At 45.3% G+C, this 19,118-nt stretch overlaps 1 protein-coding gene across 1 annotated transcript in view; it reads left to right on the forward strand.

Annotated features, from left to right (window-relative positions):
• The first annotated feature begins 3,017 nt into the window (after window positions 1–3,017).
• The window catches only part of WWOX (WW domain containing oxidoreductase), a 482,529-nt gene continuing 466,428 nt past the window's right edge, over window positions 3,018–19,118 (forward strand). Inside the window, exons 1-4 of the mRNA XM_053608941.1 lie at window positions 3,018–3,339; window positions 10,712–10,776; window positions 11,622–11,679; window positions 15,672–15,850. Coding sequence (XP_053464916.1) covers window positions 3,233–3,339; window positions 10,712–10,776; window positions 11,622–11,679; window positions 15,672–15,850 — 409 coding nt within the window. The 5' untranslated portion in view covers window positions 3,018–3,232. The remainder of the gene's footprint in view (window positions 3,340–10,711; window positions 10,777–11,621; window positions 11,680–15,671; window positions 15,851–19,118) is intronic.

Below are 19,118 nucleotides of genomic sequence, written 5' to 3' on the forward strand. Positions count from 1 at the left end.
AAAAAGGAAAGTTCAAATTTAGTGAAGTCATTGCTGGGAATTGGGCGTTAGCCTTTTAAACAGTGGGCAGAGAGAGCCATCTAGTGTATAGTTGTGTAACTACACATTCTTTTTCTTGCTTTACTCTCCCTTTTAATAATTAATGTGATTCAGTTGTCTTTACAAAAGCAAACCGTTCTTGAGGCTTCCAGTGGGTTACGTTTTGAGGCTCTTGGCTCACTTACAAACTTAAGGCTTCTTAAACTTGTCCTTTTATTAACTAAATTTGACGGGGTTTGCTTACTGATAGATCCTTATAAGAGTGAACTCTACGTTAAAGTCTAGGGAGCTGGACATTATGAGTAAATAGAGAAAGACAGCTAGTAGAGAGTAGAAATTGTAGCCTGGGTGGAGGGGGAGGTTGGAGGGAAAGAGACAATAAAACCATAAGAAGAAAAAAAAATCTGCCTCATACATTTTCTTTTTTTTTTGCAGTTTTTGGCTGGGGCTGGGTTTGAACCCACCACCTCTGGCATATGGGGCCGGCGCCCTACCCCTTTGAGTCACAGGCGCTGCCCCCTTATGTGTTATTTCTAGTAACATTCTAGTTCCGGACATGTGCCCTCCGACCATACATTTTTGTTCTTAAATGACTCTCTACTTCTTGTATTCAAATGAACTTGACTAAAATAGTATGTGAGGCCAAAGACTACAAACCCTAAAATCTGTCATGTTAACCTTTAAAGGTCCCTAAATTCCTATATGTCTTACTTCTTTAACTTGACAGAGCCCAGTAAGTAAAATATAGGAAGGGAGGAAAAAAATGAGATCACCCAGCCAGATTTCTGCAGCCCTTGTCTCTGACATATAGATGGGTTAGGAATTTCAGAGACTGGTGCACAGATAGTGCTGCAGAACTCAGCAATGAGAGTTGTGCTGCAGCTAGCAGGGTCCCATGACTCCCCTCCAATAGTAGTGGGCTCTGCAATGCCTTAAATAAATCTCAAAACTCACTAGATCTATGCACTAGTAATTTGCTGACTTACTGTCAGTGTAAATTTTCAACTGGGGCCCAAACTGGCAACCTCTGGAGATAGTTTTGGTTTTTACAACTGGAAGAAGGGAACACTATTGGCATCTAGTGTGTAGAAGCTCAGAAATACTACTGCTGAAAATTCTATGGTGTTCAGGACAGCGCCACGACACAGAATTATCTGGTTCCAAATGTCAGTAATGCTGAGCTTGAGAAACCCTGGCATCCACAGCAGGAGAAGCCCAACAGGGAATTGTTAAAATTGTAGGAAGAGCAGAGGGTTGACCCAGAAGTTTAGAACTGTGCCAGGGGACTGCTACTTAGATGGAGGAGTACCATACAATCATTACCTATGGCTTAAGGCCAAGTCCAGGCAACAGGTGCCTGTAGAAACGGTGGTCAGGACAAACCACGACGAACTTAACCCAGTAGTCCTTGAGAAACTGAACAAAGCCACAGATAATGATTGGAGAGACTGAAGCTAATCAGTTTGATCACACTCATTCCCCTCCCCACAATCTGCGGATTTTGTGACCTAATTTCCTACTCTTTTTTTTTTTAGAGACAGAGTCTCATTTTCTTGTCCTTGGTAGAGTGCCCTGGCGTCACAGCTCAGAACAACCTCTCAACTCCTGGGCTTAGGCGATTCTCTTGCCTCAGCCTCCTGAGTATTTGGGACTACAGGTACCTGCCACAACGCTTGGCTAGTTTTTGTTGCAGTTTGGCCGGGGTCAGGTTCGAACCCACCACCCTAGGTATATGGGGCCCGCACCCTACTCCCTGAGCCACAGGCACGGCCCATAATTTCCCACTCTTAACAAAGGAGGAAGTGAAATTAGGTGAGACAGAAGGGACTAAATTGAGGTGAGCAGAGGAGCAGCAGATTAATGGTAGCAGATTTAAATGCATTCAGATTTGAAAAAAGGCATGTTAGTTTCAAGATGGGATAGTAGGTCTGTTAAAAGTAAAAGATGCTTTTCATCCGTCAGGTTCAGAAAAGCAAGTTCCTCCCCCAAAGAGCACGCAGAGCAGGAATCCAAGGCAGTAATCAACTTCGGGAATTGAAGATAAAAGCAACGCTGCCCCTCTCACTCACTGCCCATGACAATAGGTAATTTTTGAGATGGAGGCTTGCGTATCTGGGATCCAGGCCAGAGAAGTAATAGTGTATTTGCCTGTAACTGGGGGCTGAGGAGTGAGTTTCAGACGCGGAATGTTCTGGAAAACTCCTTAGGCAAGGCCAAGTTGTCTGTAAGACGTTTCTAGGATACTTGCTGGTGCTTCAAGGGGACTTGAAACAGTCTACTTGGCGAATATGGAAGTCTGTTTTCAATTAGGCTGATTCACAGAGAACCAACCCTGAGGAATTACATGTATTCCTTTAATTCACTGTGACAACCCTTTCTGGGTTGTGCCCACATCACAAAGGTATTTGGTATATGAGAGAGAGTCTGCGTGTTTCTGGCCAGATCCCCCATTAAGTGCTACGTAATTAGCTGCTATTCATTGTAACCATGCATAGGCCGGAAGACTCTTTTCCAAGCTTGTGAACCCAGGAGGTATGGGAATTTGCAGTTTTAACTAAGTTCTCCAGGTTACAGAACATTGTGCTTACATGTACAACAAAGTTTGTGAATCGGCCCGAGTGATGGCAAACTCTGGAAGGTTTTTTGATCGGGGACATTAACTCTCCACAAGGCCCCCAAAGCAAGAAGAGGTGGCAGCCTGCGCCCGGGACAGGGGAAGCCTCCCCTTCTGCTCCGGCAGGGCCTGGACTACATTTCCCAGGACGCCCAATTGCTGGAGCCCCTGCCAGATTGGCCAGAACAACGCGGAAGTGATTGCAGGTCGCCCAGCAACGGGCGAGTCCTGGACCGTGACGAGAGGCGCACGCCCCTACCCGGCGGCCTGAGAGGGCCGAAGCCCCGCTCCATCTCCCCGGCACTAGAGAGTTCTCCGGGTTTGACGTGCAGCCCGAACGGTGGCGCCAGCTCCTCTGCACTTACACCGCCTTTGCCTCGAGGCCCCGCCCTTTTTACGCTGGTAGCTGCAAAATACCGGAGACCGGATCGCAGCTTCGCAGGCGGCTGAACGGCGCAGTGCGCAGGCGCGAGCGGTCGGCCCTGGTGCGCGCGGCGCTGGGTTGAAGCGGGAGTTCGTTCCTGACAGAGGAGACCCGGCAGCGGCCGACCAGGCGGCTGAACGTCTTCCCTGACTGCCATGGCAGCCCTTCGCTACGCGGGCCTGGACGACACGGACAGTGAGGACGAGCTGCCCCCGGGCTGGGAGGAGAGAACCACCAAGGACGGCTGGGTTTACTATGCCAAGTAAGGGGGCCGCCGGGCCTGGGACACACCTGGGACTCTGCGCTGCCCTCGAGCGCCTCCTGCGCGGGGAGGGGGCGCGCGGGCCGGCGCTCAGCGTGGCGAGAGCGGCGCGAAGTGGACGTGATTGATAAAGAGTTCCAGGTGGACGGCTCGAGGGTCGTTCCCACTGCCCCCAGGGGCCGTCCCCTTTTGTGGTGCAGGGGTCATCTGGCGGCGTCCAGGCGCGCTCTCTGCTGTTCAGGAGGCGGCACTGCGCGGTGCAGCGGTGGCAAACCAGTCTAACCCCTTCTCCCGCAAAAAAGATAAGGACAATTTAAAAACTGCAGTGTTGTCTGTGGTAATCGGAGCTGCTCTCTTGCATCTCAGTGGTATCTGTTATTTCCCCTTTTTCATTTCTAACGGAGGTTAGTAGTGATCTCACTTTTCTATTTCTAGTTAATCTGGCCAGAGGGGCCCAACTGCAACAGGGATCTTACCTGACAAACTCAAACATTGTAACCTAATCGTTTGTATCCTCATATTAATCTGAAATAAAAAAATTACTTTGAAAATAAAGTGCAGGTGTCCAGCTCCCTCCTCGAGGATCTGGGTTGGGGTCTAGGAGTGTGCATTTTTTAACAACTATCCTAGAGAGCTTCACCGCCTTCTCCCGAGAAAGTTTTAGAAACGTGAAAGAGCTTTACTCCATCACTGTGAGAACTTTACTCCATCACTGTGTGAACTTGGGGCATTGAAAGGACATTTAATCTCAATTTTCTCATCTATAAAATGGGTTGATATGAGTTAGTTCAGTCACTGTGCATTAAGCATTTAGCACAGGCTCTGATACTCAGTTCAGTAACTTTTATTCTTGTGGTTCTTTAGCTGTGACAATGCCCCTTACATCAGCACCTTAAGATCACCTGGGGAGGTGTCTTAAATATAGATTTTGGGTCTCCATAGACAACATATTTCAGCAAACTCTCAACTTGGGGGAATCAGTACTTTTTAAGCTTTCTGGGTGAGGTGGATTATCCCCTTGGCTTTGAGGAACTTGGTCATCAATCAGTGATGTTCAACACCTGGAAAACTTTAAAACTAGTTTTTCCTGGGTCTCACTTTAGAGATTTTGATTTAATTGATTTGGACTCTGCTCCTCCCTATTGGTAGATTGTAACATCTTCTTATGGGACTGTCATCTGCTGGAGGTGGTTGTGAACCACTGCTGTCTTTGGTAGACAGATAGAAAGAAAAATAGAAAAAGCTCAAGTGAGTTCATTTAAGACACTCAGATATGTCAGGCCCTTGTAATCTCCGGACAGATAAGACGCAGTGGTCACCCTTAAAAAGTGCCAGTCTTACAGGGAAAAGCAACACTTGGTAAAATATTCTGGCATGAGGTCTGTATAGGTAGGTGGGGTGTGTTTGGGAAGTGACCTGGGGGAGTAAGAACCTCAGTTGTGTCTAGAACACAAGAACAGATAGGTGGGGTAGGAGTGAAGCCCACCTAGAGGGAACAGTGACGGTAAAGACCCTGGGCCTGTCCTGTCCAGGGACCTATGGTCTATATGGGCCACAGGGGAGGAAGGACCCAGTTCATGGAGGCCTTTTGTGCCTTTCAGAGGAATGGGGGCCTGAAGGTTTCCAGCCAGGGAGTAGCATTGGGTTTCTGTCTTTAGAAAGGATTTCTGGCTCTGGAGAAACACAGGGACAGTTGGAGCAGCAGGGAGCCAGTAGGCTGTTGCAGGGTCCAGGCCTGTTCCTGAGCTGCCACCTGCTGTCCCTGTTGCCTGGAGACCTGTACATGAAGGGCTCCTTCCCATCAGAGCTGAGCTGAATTGAGCTGTCACTGCCCAGCAGACCTCCCCTGGCTGTGGGTACCTCACCCCTGGTAGCCAGAACTTGCTACCTGCTTCTTGGAACTTAGTGATGTAGGAATCATGTCTATATTCTCCCTCCTTTCTTCTGTCTTCCCCAGAGTGTAAACTATGTGAGGGCAGCTTGTTCACCTGGTAGCACCCACGAGCTGTCCAGTAAATCCGTGTAGAATGAGTAAATTAACTCATATGGTGCAGGTCAGCTGCGGCCACTTCTTGGCTTTCTGCACTCCCTCTCTGCCCCTCCCATCTCCCTGCCTGGCTCATCACCCCCAGGCCTACTCTGGGGCTTGCACCAGTGCCTGAAGATGCCCTGGCCTTGCACTGCTGGGCCTTTCCCATCTGCTTCCCTCCTGGGTGGCCATGGCCAGGAGACTCTGGAGCATACATGGTGTCTGAAAGCCGTTGTCCAGCCTCAGGTCTCACACTGGCCTCTCTGGCCCCACCATTTACTCAGATCCAGGCCATGTTTCTCCTGACCCCTCTCCAGCCCTGCTGGCCCTTGGGGCTGAAGGATGCCTCTGACCTATCCTAACCCTGGGTCCCTTGATCTCTCCTGACCAGTCAGTGTCCTAGCCCTTCTTTTCCCTTCTAACTCTGGAAGCCACACTTGTCATCCTCTCGGGGTGTGAGAAACTTTGCTAATAGGCTTTTAAGACACTTCCCTTTGAGGTGTTCCCCGCCTCCCCGCCCCCCCCCCCGTGGTCTTCCTTGCGCTGAGGCAGGGCCACGGCCATGTTCAGTCTTGTGGATACAGAGCCTAAGCCCTGTCTTTGTGGGTGCCATTGGCCCCAGGGTACCCTCATAGGCCTCAAAGGCACATCTTTTTCAGGGCCTCTGAGGGCAGACATGGGTGGGAGGGTCCAGGGATGTCCCACCACTAAGGACAGACCCGTAGCAGCGGCCTTTCTCCTGCCCACTGTGCCAATAGTACCAGAGCAGACCCCCACCTGGGAGATGGGGTCGGAGAGACAAGATCTTCGTGGGTCATTCTCTCCTGTCCTCCTTTTCTTGTGAAGCCAGAGGGATGGCCGGCCTTGCCTTGTTAGGAGAGGGTTCCTTGACCACAGAGCTGGCTGTCCTCACAGTGGGCTTCAGAGCTCCCTGGTAACTTCAACTATGCTTTAAAACAAAACAACTTTGGAAGGTGTAATGCAGTATCTTTCAACCTTTTTTTTTTTTTTATCTATGGCATACTTGAATAGTTCGATTCTGCAGCACACTTAAATTATGTTGATCAAAAAAAAGCAAAAGAAAGGATATACTTACTGTGCCTTGAACTTCTTTCCAAAATTATTTAATTAATGATCTTTAAAAATTTTTTTTTTTTTTGTAGAGACAGAGTTTCACTTTATGGCCCTTGGTAGAGTGCCATGGCATCATACAGCTCACAGCAACCTCCAACTCCTGGGCTTAAGCGATTCTCTTGCCTCAGCCTCCCGAGTAGCTGGGACTACAGGCACCTGCCACAATGCCCGGCTATTTTTTGGTTGCAGTTCAGCCGGGGCCGGATTTGAACCCGCCACCCTTGGTATATGGGGCCGGCGCCTTACCTACTGAGCCACAGGCGCCATCCTGATCTTTAAAAATTTTTGAGGCAGACCTAAGTTCCTCTCATGGCCCAGCAATTGAAAATCACTGATGTAATGTGTAAACTTCATTTTGATCCCTTTGGTTCAAGGTAAGAGTACTGTTAATTATCTCTTTAGATGACAAGCTTATTGAAAAGAAAAAAAAGAGGGCTTTTATTTAAGGGAAAATAAGGCAACACTTTGGGGACATGTGCCATAATTTTCTCCTCAAGGTTATAATTAAAAAGAATAACTTTTAATTAATTTTTATATATAAATATTAATTTAAAATAATACTTTTTTTTTGAGACAGAGTCTCAAACTGTCACCCAGGGTAGTGTGCTGTGACATCATAGCTCACAGCAACCTCCAACTTGGGCTCATGTGATTCTCTTGCCTCAGTCTCCTGGGTAGCTGGGGCTATAGGTGTCTACCACAATGCCCGTCTATTTTTAGAGACAGGGTCTTGCTTTTGCTCAGGCTGGTCTTGAACTCCTGTGTCACAACCATGTAAAGAATCACGAGAGACACGGATTGAGAGTATAAGCTGCAAGAGGTGAGCTTCCTGTAGGTGCAGGGAGAGCCCAGGGCACTTCTCACAGAGTCTTTTTTTAGGCAATCCACCCACCTCGGCCTAAAATAATACTTTCTATGGAAAGACACAGTTCTTGCTTCTTCCCATGTTCACTCATTCAGTCCTCTATAACCCCCCAAAGCAGGTGCCATCATTGTCCCCTGCTTAATGACGAGGGAACTGAGGAATAGGGAGGCTTGACAGATTCTCCTAGGGCAGTTGGTGAGTGGGAGAACCAGAAAACTTGGGCAGTTGGGTTCTGGAATTCTCTCTACTAAATCATTCCCTCTCCACTTAGGTCTGGGTTCTTACCTAGGGATGACTGTGTTCTGTTGGGGGGCAGTTGACAGTGTCTGGAGATGCTTGCTTTTTTATTTTGTTGTTGCAGTTTTTGGCCGGGGCTGGGATTGAACCCTCTACCTCCAGTACATGGGGCTGGTGCCCTATTCCTTGAGCCACAGGCGCTGCCCAGAGATGCTTTCTTTTTTAAAGAGATGGGGTTTTGCTGTGTTGCCCTGGCTGGTCTTGGACTCCTGGACTCCAGTGATCCTCCTGCCTTGATCTCCTAAAGTACTGGGATTCCAGGAGTGGACTCCAGGGCCTTGGAGATGCTTTCTATGGTCAGCTGTGGGGAGTAGTGTATTGGGCACCTAGTGGGTAGGGCCAGGCACGCACAGGACAGCAAAGAGTTACCTGGGCCGTAGATGAATGTGAGAAACTCTAGTTTAGGCATGCACTTTCAAAGTCAAGAGTGTAGGTTGACAGGGGTGGTTTTAGTTTTTAAATGTCTTTTGTAATAGGCTGGGATCTGTGGCTAGGATTACAGAATCGTAGTACTTGGGGAGGCCCAGGCAGGTGGATCACCTGAGCTCAGTACTTTGAGACCAGCCTGAGCAAGAGCAAAACCCTGTCTCTACCAAAAATAGATACCTAGCCAGGCATTATGGCAGGCGCCTGTCATCCCAGCTACTTGGGAGGCTGGGCCAGGAGGTGCACTTTGAGCCCAAGAGTTTGAGGTTGCTGTGAGTTATGACAGCACAGCCCACTACCCAGGATAGAGGGTAGTGAGACTCTGTTTCAAAAAAATAAATAAATAAATAAATAACTTTCATGATAAGGTAAAACAAATGCTTTGCATTTTATAGCTCCCTTGGAAAGTGTTTATTCTGTATATTTACATACGTGCACCTACAGTGGGCCAGGCTCTAGACTAGGTGTCTGAGGGCCCAGCCTGACCTCCTGAGGGTCTGGGATGCTCTTTACTGCCAGCTTCCCTGCCTCCGAGGCTCCGTGTTCCACTTGTAGCAGTCCCTTTATGGATTCTTGAGGGCAGATTTTTATGGGCTTATGCTCCAACTTCATCTGCTGTGTGCCTGTGAGATGAAGACTGTTGGGACTTCTGGTGTCAGGCCAGGGAGTCTTTTCCCTTCCTTGAAGGAGCACCAGGTGTGGCCCAGCAGGGAGCAGGAAGGTCGTGGGTTATGCCAAAGGTGGCTCCTCTGCTCGCTGTCCCCTGGGTCTGTGGGATGAGCGGGAGTTGGGATACTGACTTTGCCCTCGAGTCAGTGAAGGTGGGTCATCCTTCCTAGGGAGTCAGAGCTTGCCTTTTGCAAGCATTTGATGGTGGTTGATAGGCAGAGTGGGAGTTTTTTTTTGTGGCTGATATTGAAGCCGGTGCAAGGATTTAATGGTTCTCTAGATTGTCACTGGTGTCAGTGTCTCACCTTTCCAGCAGCTTTGTGAGCTGATTTAGCGCCAGGGAGATGGGCTGGCTGAAGGCAGCTCACCTGGGCAGCTCAGGTGTCCTGCCTGAGTCCAGCATCCTTGGTCAATGGCAGAGGCCCAGCCCTCACAAGCCTGTAAAAACACACCAGAAGCCAGCAGTTCATGAAGAGACTTTAATTGCGAGCTGCAATTTTTTTTTTGAGACAGTCTCCCTTTGTCACCCTTGGTAGAGTGCCCTGATGTCATAGCTCACAACAACCTCAAACTCTTGGGCTCAAGAGATCCTCTTGCCTCAGACTCCTGAGTAGCTGGGACTCCAGGCGCCCACAGCAATGCCTGACTATTTTTTCTATTTTTAGTAGAAACAGGGTCTTGCTTTTGCTTAGGCTGGTCTCAGAGCTCAGGTGATGCACCTGCCTTGGCCTCCCAGAGTGTGAGGATTACAGGCATGAACCCCTGTGCTTGGCCTTTAGCCTTGCAACATTTTATGGAAATAATTCACGTTCTCTGTATTTCTTTAAAGGAATATTCTAATCTTATCTTCTAATACATTAAATAGTATTACTTTCTATTTTGACATGAGTATGTGAACTTTTAGGAAAACCAAACTACTCTATGAAACAGAAATAAAAAGCAAAACAACAAACTGCTATTGAATGCCTCTTACACATCTGGCTCTTTCCCTGATTGATTGTTTTCCTGGATACCTTATCATCCAATGATAGATGTTTCTGGTTATTGGCCCAATATTTTAATTATAACTTTGGGGATTGTCCTTAGATAATACACCAAGTTTCACACAGAAATCAAGACTAGTTTATGTAATTGATTTTTGCAGAACATGCAGCAGCAGCGTGCATTTTGCAGGGCTTTCTAAGTGCCATGTACTGTGTGAAGTCCTTTATATGCAGTGCCCTCATAGCAGCCCTTGAGATCAGCACTCTGCGTTTTGCAGATGAGGAAACGAAGGCCAAGAGGTTGAGTGACTTGACCGAAGGGGCACAGCTGGATGACCTATGGGGCTGGATTTCTGCCTTCTTTCTTAGGAATCAGTGCTGAACTGAAACACTTTGAAGCTACCTCTGTGGAGAGAATGAACATTTTAGCCCGGCTTGGAGGTACATGCCTATAGCCGGCTACTCGGGGAGGTTGAGGCAGGAGGATCATTTAAGCCCAGGGATTTGAGGCCGGCCTGTGCAACAAGTCTTTTTAAGAAGATTATGTTACCTAAATTATATTTGAATATCAACCTTACAAATTAGATATTATGAATTTTGTCACTATTTCCTAGAATAAAACAAATAAAAAATGCTTCTCTAGGTATTTTGAGTGATTTAGCCAGCTTACTAAGATTGAGCTCAGAGTCTGGGTCCCCTTGTCATCCTCTCTCCCTCCACCTCCTCTACATCTAGCTTACAAAGCCAGGGTCTTGGGAAGTTTCCACGAGATTGCTGTTGCTTCTCACCAGGGGAATTTGACGTGTTGCAAATAGTCAAATTTATGTTCTGAATATTTCCTTTCTTGCATACTTGTTTTCACTACTCTTGAGGGACAGTTTTATCTGGGAGAGAAAAAAATTAAATATAATTGATTACTCTTTAGGCAGTGTTAATATTTACTTACTATCGTTTTTTTTTTTTTAACAGTCACGCTGAGGAGAAGACTCAATGGGAACATCCGAAAACAGGAAAAAGAAAACGAGTGGCAGGAGGTTTGTATGGCGTTGTGATAAAGCAAAGCGTCTAGTGTTTGGAGCATGATTTAGATCGTGGAAATGTCACAGGCAGTGAGGTGACAGGTTCTGTGTCTTCTGGGAGGACTGTGTGGTAGAGAACCCGTCCAGGCTCTGGACCGTTAGGCTGAGGAGTTTCTGGGATGTGACCGAGGAAGGTGATGAGATCGTGGGGTTGAGTGAGGATGATTTCTTACTGGTCTTAAACCAAAAAGTATCAAAATAATCGGGGCCTTTGTACACATTTTATTAGGCTTTCCTATATTTGTACCGTTTCTAAAATTGTTCTTGGTTTATACAATGCAATCAAATACATTGGTGTTGCTGGAGTTCATAAAGATTGCGCGACTGCTAGTGCTTCTGAGCAAGTGTGCGATCCTTAGAATAGACGTTTCAGAAGGTCCCTGTCCTTAGGAAGTTAGGGTCCAGAGGAAGGGACAACATGTGCTCATGAAAAAATAAAAATGGAAGTGCTCTGTCATACTGTCTGAGGCCTCTCAGGTCAGCATGCCGATGGTGTTAGGTCTCCTATATATGTGACGTGTCCCAGGAGTTCATTCAAGGAAGAATTCACATAGACTAGAGTCAGCAGTAAGGTTCATGGAGTGGTTAAGGGTAAAGTAGATTTTCTTTAGAGCAAGAGGCAGAAATATGGACTCCACTTGGGGTAACAGGCCTTGTGTATCTGCCACAATTGGAACACGTGACCATTGGCGGCTGAAGGGACAGCTGTTGGTTGGGAGGCCATGTGGCCTCTCCTTCCTGACCAGGGGTGGGGCTTCACTCCGGCACATGGTGCCCTGTCCGTCTGTCTTGTGTTTCAGATTTGCCATACGGATGGGAACAAGAAACCGATGAGAACGGACAAGTGTTTTTTGTTGAGTAAGTGTCTACATAGAAACTACCCTCCTCCATCTTTTTAATAGAATTTTTTTCATTACAAAAGTAATACACATAGTAGAAAAATGTAAAGTTGCACATACCCGTAATCTTGTTAGCAGAAATAACTACTTTTAACAATTTGGGGGTTTAGTCTGTTTTCTGTGCACATGCTTTTTATTAAAAAAGCAGGAAATGCATTATGAACTATTTAGTAACCTGAGTTTTCCACATAATACGACTATGTTCTCATATTCTACGTTTTTAAAGGTGATACTTAGTGGTTATAGAAGAGTGTTTTTCAACCTTTTTTTAATCTCATGGAACACTTGAACCTATAGTTAAACTTCCTCGGCACGCTTAAATTGTGTTGTTAAAAAAAAATAGTAAGAAAAAGAATATACTTACTGTGCTTTGAATTTCTTCTGAAAATTAATTTTTAACATTTTTAACATTTTTCATGGTACTCCTTTCGTGGCAACCAGCGTGCCATGATGCACAGGTTGAAAATCACTGCTGTAGAGTATTATTTTGCACAGATACACTGTAATTTATTAAATTGCCTATTGGGCATTGATGTTAAATTCTTATTATCAGGCATCTATAATTACAAATAAAGCTTTGAGCATCTTTATCTGTAAAACCTTTTCACCTCTCTGATTCTGCCTCTAGAATAAATTCCAGTGTTAAATAGCAGCAGTAGCCACCTCCCCAGCACATACCACGCGCCAGGCGAGATCTAATCACTTTCTATCTGTAGTGTTAGCACTTTTGGTCTCCACGATGCCCCGAAAGGTGTCACTGTTAGTATCTCTGGCTCACTCCTGATGACACAGGCAGCGAGTGACTTGTTAAGGATCTCACAGCCAGTGAGTGGTGGAGCCAGGATTTGAGCCTCACAGCCTCTCCAGGGTCTGTACACTTGTCCACAAGGTTAAGAATGTTTCATAGTTCCCCACAAGTACATCAGAAGATTACACATGTAAAGTGATTAGGACTGATCAGTTAATATGAGTTGATGTAAGCCGGCATTATTTTTCTTAAGATGTTACATATGTAACGTGAACATTTGAACATTTGGTTCGCATACATCCCCTGAGGTTGGGCCAGGCCTGCTTTCTCGGTGAGTCTGCTGTCCCAGCACACCCACAACATTTTCACTTTCCTTAGCATTCAGCAAAAACTTACATTTTCAAAAAATCTGAATGCTGGATCTCTTGGGAATCTTACAGTGTTTTTCCATCATTTTCACTGTGCTTGATTGAACCTAAACTTTTTTTTTCTAGTTACTTTTCTTTGAGGCTTATAAAACATTCAGCAAATGTTCATAGATACAGTGATGCTTTATTTTCAATCACATGCTACCAGTTCATGTACTAATAGTTCATTAAATAACATAGTTGCAGTAACAAATTCAAATGGCACAGGTGGTTTTTGAACAAACACAGCAATCTGTGGGTGCATGTGTAATACTGGGGCAAATGGGCCAGGGCTTGCCTGAGAAGAGTGTCCCAGGCTTCCAGGGCAGCCCCAGGAGGACCCGGCTGTGTGGCAACTGTATAGGTTGTTGCCTGTTAGTTTGTAAAAGGCCTTTCCCCCCGATCTCTAAAAAAAATTTTAAGAAATTTTATAGTTGATTTAAAAATTAAAAAAAAGAAAATCAACCATAGAGTTCATTACATTTTTGGCCACATCCCTTTTTCCCTCGCAGGTTTTGCCTGTGGGTTCATGCTTGGCAGAGTCTTCCCCTAAAACAGGTATTAATCATCCTCATCCTGGAGCAGTGAATTCCAAGTATGGCCTCCCTTCAGCATCACTTGGGAATTTATTAGAAATATACATTCTGGGCCAGGCACGGTGGCTCACACCTATAATTCTGGAACTCTAGGAGGCCTAGGCAGGAGGATCTCTTGAGCTCAGGAGCTTGACATTAGCCTGAGTAAATGCAAGATACTTTCTCTACTAAAAATAGGAAAAATTAGCCAGTGCAGTGGCATGTGCCTATAGGCCCTGCTGCTTGGGAGGCTCAGGCAGGAAGATTGCTTGAGCCTAGGAGTTTGCAGTGAGACATGGTGACACCATTCTAACTTGGGCAACAGATACTCTATGTCAAAAAAAAAAAAAAAAGAAGGAGAAAAGAAAATAAATATACATTCTCCAAGCCCTCTAGGAGATTCATTTGAGAGCCATCTCTCTAATCTAGAGCAAGGGCTGCCAACTTTTATTTGGAAAGGGCCCGAGAATACGTTTTAGGCTTTTCCAGCTGTTGGTTTCTGTTGCACTCATTCAACTCTGCCAGTGTGGTGCTTCAGCAGCTGTATACAGAATATTAATGATGGACATTGCTGTGTTCCAATAAAACTTTATTTACAAAAGCAGGCAGTGGGCCAGATTTGGACAACCCTGGTCTTAATCGAGAAGATTAAGCAGGATCTTTGGAGGCCAGCTTGATGCCCCTGTTCTCACCTCAATTCTCTGATCCTGTTGTAGCAGTGTGCTGGTAAATGTTTACGGCAGCTCTTTAGGGGAAAAAAGTCTATATTTGTTTCTGTGATGTAAATACTCTCACCATAGCCAATTTCAAGCCACCATGCCGAAGTTCCTGAGGAGTTGGAAGAGATAGGCACATTTTGCATTTTGAGTGGGCTCCAGTGCAGCACTGCTCTGTTGGTGCATAACAGTAGTTCTCAGCCTTCCTAATGCCGCAATGTATTTTCATTGTTAAAAAGAGGTTGTGACCCACAGGCTGAGAACCGCTGGTGTATAACATTGGGGTCATACAGCACGTCCGGCTGGCAATGGATGTGATGACACAAAGGTTGTATTATTCTTGGGTCTTAGTATTTATTGGGTGATGAGTATAGATTTTCAACTACATAATTTTGTACACATATTATGAATACCTTTAAAATTATGAAATCTTTTGGGCATAATGTAAGGGTATAGGACACCTTGGGTGTGGGACACAACTATTAGAGGGACCCTACCTAAGGTATGCAAATCTGTAACCTAGTTGTTTGCACCTTCACATTAACCTGAGATAAAAAAAAAAAGTATGAAAACTCATCTATTTCTGGAGCGTTCTTAATAGTTTTTAAAAATATTTTGAGGTCTTTATCTCAAATTCCAAGAGTACATTTAAAATGTAAAAAATAAATTCTATTATAAGGAGTAATCTTTAAATCCATATGTGCCAATGTGTTTTAATATTGTTTCTACAAGATTTAGATCAACTCTAAATCAAGTTAGTGTACTATGAGGAGGCATGAGTGCAATGTTAAAAATCAGAATCATTAGAATTGTATTAATTGACTAGTTTTGTGTTTACTATTAAAACTTTTATCATTTTAAGTTTCCTACTTCTCTGCCAGTCTTTACAACCTAGCCCAGGGCTAAGAGATTTAACTGAAATCTTTGGAAAAGAGCGACTTATCTTACAGCCACATTGACATGAATTAAATAAAAACCTTTTCAAGAACCCTTTTTTTGATATCTAAGGATACTAGGCGATAGTTACTGTGTGTTACAGTGAATTTTTTTTTTTTTTTTTTTTTTTTGAGACAGAGTCTCGAGCTGTCAATCCTAGGTGGAGTCCCGTGGCATTCTAGCTCAAGCAGCCTCCAACTCAGGCTCAAGCAATCCTCTTGACTCAGTTTTTCTATTTTTTAATAGAGATGGGGGTCTCGCTTTTGCTCAGGCTGGTCTTGAACTTGTGAGCTCAAGCAATCCATCCGCCTCGGCCTCCCTGAGTGCTGGGATTACAGGCATGAGCCACCGTGCCTGGCCTGTTGCAGAGAATTTTACAGGCAGGTCTGAAGGGAGGGATTCGGTGACTATCTTCCCAGGTGGGAATGTAATCCTTCTGGAGTCCAGAAGGTGCAGATTAAATGGGTCCCCGTTCGTTCAGGCTTACAAGTAAGCCTTTTGGTACATGAAAGACTCTCAGATGATAGTTACAATGGCCCGTGCTCACTGTTTTCCCCTCTTTCCTGCAGCCATATAAATAAAAGAACGACCTACCTGGATCCAAGACTGGCCTTCACCGTGGATGACAATCCGACCAAGCCGCCTACCCGGCAGAGATACGATGGCAGCACCACAGCCATGGAGATCCTCCAGGGCCGGGATTTCACCGGCAAGGTGGTCGTGGTCACTGGTGCCAACTCGGGAATAGGTAGGCTGTTTCCTGGCTTGTTTTACTTCTTGATTTATGTATTGTGACGGCTGCAGTGCAGTCCCCTGAAATCTAACCACAGTGGGGTTTTGTCTGATTGGCTCCCTAATGTAAAATGATGTTCAGCCTCATTTTCAGCTGTCGTTTCATTAAACTCACGACCTCTTCTTAAATCCCAGCATTGTCACAGAAGGCTAGGTAGGGGCCGACCTTGAAGTCACAGAAAGGTGAACTCTCAGCCAAAGATGGTGGCTATTTTGGTATTCAGGGTTTAGGGACAACAGGCTCTGTCTTCAGAGTTTTTGGCCTGGTCTGTGTGGTGGATGGACATTTTCCAATGACCTGGGTTATTCAAATGAAAATCTGTAATAGAATATGGGGAACAACAAGGCATTATGACTTTGGGACAAATGATACTGCAGGCTTCAGGTGGTTACCGAGCGTATCATTTTCTTTTGGAAACAGGATCTTATTTTGTTTATATAATCAGAGAGTTTGTTCCTGTCTTAACCCCTGAATTAACTCTCCTCATTGCCATCACATAACCCCAGTGACCATCACCAGATAGGTGGCTTGAGGCCTCCCTTCTTCGTATCCTGGGCTGTTAAACAGGAGCTGAGAAGATCCTTGCACCATAACTCTAACTATGATTTCATCATCTTGTCTTGGCCCCTTTTCATGAGTACCTGAATCAGTAAGAACCAACTGCTTTGAGTAAGGACATGCATCCTTAGATTTGTTTGAAGGTAAAAAAAAAAAAAAAAAAAAAAGAGTTGTACTTGGCTGTCTTCTGGCAACTTCTTGCTGTCTTTTTATCCCTCCAGCCCCCACCCTGCTCCCCATGTCGGCCTCCTCTCTCATAAGCTTTTCCCTCCTCCAGTCCCTCCTTTCTCTGACTAATCTTATGTAACTCTTCCTTGAGCCTCCTGCCCTCTGCTCCATAATGACTGGCTCTTCAATCCAAGAAATGGTATGTTGTGTTGGTTGTACTGACTACTGTTATGGTGAACAGGTGAACCAATACGTTGTAGAATAACTAAGAAAAAGATAAAGATTTAAGGACTTAAGGAAAATATATTTTTTCTTTATCATTCAGTTAATCAGAAAATTAGCTAAGAGATCTCATTCTCTTAATCTTCCAGCTAGACTGTTCTTTAAGTAGTAACATAAATGATTCCTGATTATTTTCCATGTTAAGTATTCAGACTGCTGCATCTGACACTAGATAGCAGACTTTTGAGTATAGCTGGTGCTTTTTCCAAGATTTGCAACACTAGATCTGTGACATTATAATTGAGAACTAATAAGGTTGGTTCAGGATATAAGAAGGGCTATGTCTAGTTAGATATTTACTTGTGATGAGAAGAGGGAAGGAGATTCTGGAGTACTCAGGATACACATGTTGTTGATCCAAATGGCACTCAGACTTTTGGGGGCTAAAGCTGAAAGTCTTGGTGCCTCTTCATGCTTCCTCTGTCCCCTGAGACTCTTCCTCCCTGATGTCTGTCACTCACTTTTCAGACACTGCAGGAGGTGTCTGTGATCTACTCAGATGTTGTGGCAAATCATTAATGCTGAGGACAGCACCGATAATGGTGGAATGTCTTAGGGCAGTGCTTCTCAACCTTCCGAGTGCCGCAACCCTTTAATACAGTTCCTCATGTTGTAGTTTTATAACCATAAAATTATTTTTGTTGCTATTTTATGAATTTTATGGGTGGGGGGGTCACCACAACACGAGGAACTGTGTTAAAGGGTCGCGGCATTAGGAAAGTTGAGAACCACTGTCTTAGGGAGACCAGCCTTTCCTGTCTAAGCACCCGGCTCTTCTTGCATGGTCCCCGCCTTCCTCAGAACTTGCCTTTCCCACCACCCCCGTTCTTCTCCACTCTGGGGAAGCATGAGTCTAGGCAAGTGCTGAAGGTTTTATTCGGAATTTTCAAAATAGTATCTTCCTGCAAATTCCAGGCGATCAAATACTCACAAATGACTTTCAGTCTGCAGCAGTGGTGTCAGGCTTTCAGGAGGGAAGAGGCCGAGACGGGCACGTGGCTTTGCTAAGTTACCTTCTAGTACCGTGGCTTGCTTTAGAAAGTCTCCTTGCCCAAGTGGGTTGTGGCTTCTGGATAAAGTCCTTCCTTCGACGGAGGTACAAACGTGCCGAGTTGGACATCACCATCCCTGCTTTACTCCTACCCATTTCAGATGAAACAGCTGAATGCTGATTGAGCGTGGCATCTTCATCCCCAAGACTTCTGGGGCATTCAAGAGTCATCATCTGTCAAAGCTTTATTGGTGTCAGTGTTCCCTTTGGCCGCTCAAGGGAGCTCGTTTTCTGTGTATAAACTGTTAAATCTTGTGAATGTAGTTCCTTCTGAAGCAGAGTGGGCTGGAATAAAACATACCAGAATTTATTTTGAGTGATGACTCCACAATAAAAGCATAGATTCCTAATTAGGCTCACAACAGCTGATTTCCAGTAGTTCCTTTTTTCTTTTTTCTTTCTTTCTTTCTTTTTTTTAAACAAAAATCTGCTTTGTCAGAGCTGCCCCTGGTGAGGACCTCTCTGATGTGGAAGGGGACATCTCTTCCTTGGCAGGCTTCAGGGCTGACCTGGGGTCCTGCCTCCTTTGAAGTGACCTCTGAGCCGACCTGGTCTTACCATCTTCCTTCCCCTGCCTGTGAGACAGAGCTGTATCATGAATTTTTGGTGTTTGATATTAGTAAGGCAACTGGAAGGATTCTTCCTTAGTTCGTCTCAAAATGATCAGGGTGTTTCTGGAAGATGAAAGGGTTTGGAGGAAATGTTGGAAGAAAGAATTGAGTCTTCACGAGATCCTTGTTTTTATAGTTAAGGTTTGTAAGTAGATATTCCCACTGTGGACTGGACTCAGCTATCTAGATTGGAGGTGGGCACCCTATGGTCCCTGGGCTAAGTCAGACCCATAGCCTTGCCCATTTATTCCTGTATTGTCTGCAGTCGTTTGTGTGTTACCAGCACGGTCTGGGTAATTACTGCAGAGGCCACATAACTCAGCAAGACTGAAATATTTTTTGTCTGGCCCTTTGCAGAAAATTGGCTGACCCCTGCATTAGATCACCTAGTCCCTTTCTAAGTAATGTTACCCCACCTTACCTCAGTTGACCGTCACTTTTATGTGAAATACAGATCAATTGGAAGGTTGTGGTAGCATGTCATAAGTCATTGTTGGGGACATCCCAGTGATATCCTGCACCCCTCACCACGCCTGTTCCCCTGTTTTCTTCA

Source organism: Nycticebus coucang, chromosome 2 (assembly GCF_027406575.1).
Source record: "Nycticebus coucang isolate mNycCou1 chromosome 2, mNycCou1.pri, whole genome shotgun sequence".
In the NCBI taxonomy this organism is placed as follows: domain Eukaryota; kingdom Metazoa; phylum Chordata; class Mammalia; order Primates; family Lorisidae; genus Nycticebus; species Nycticebus coucang.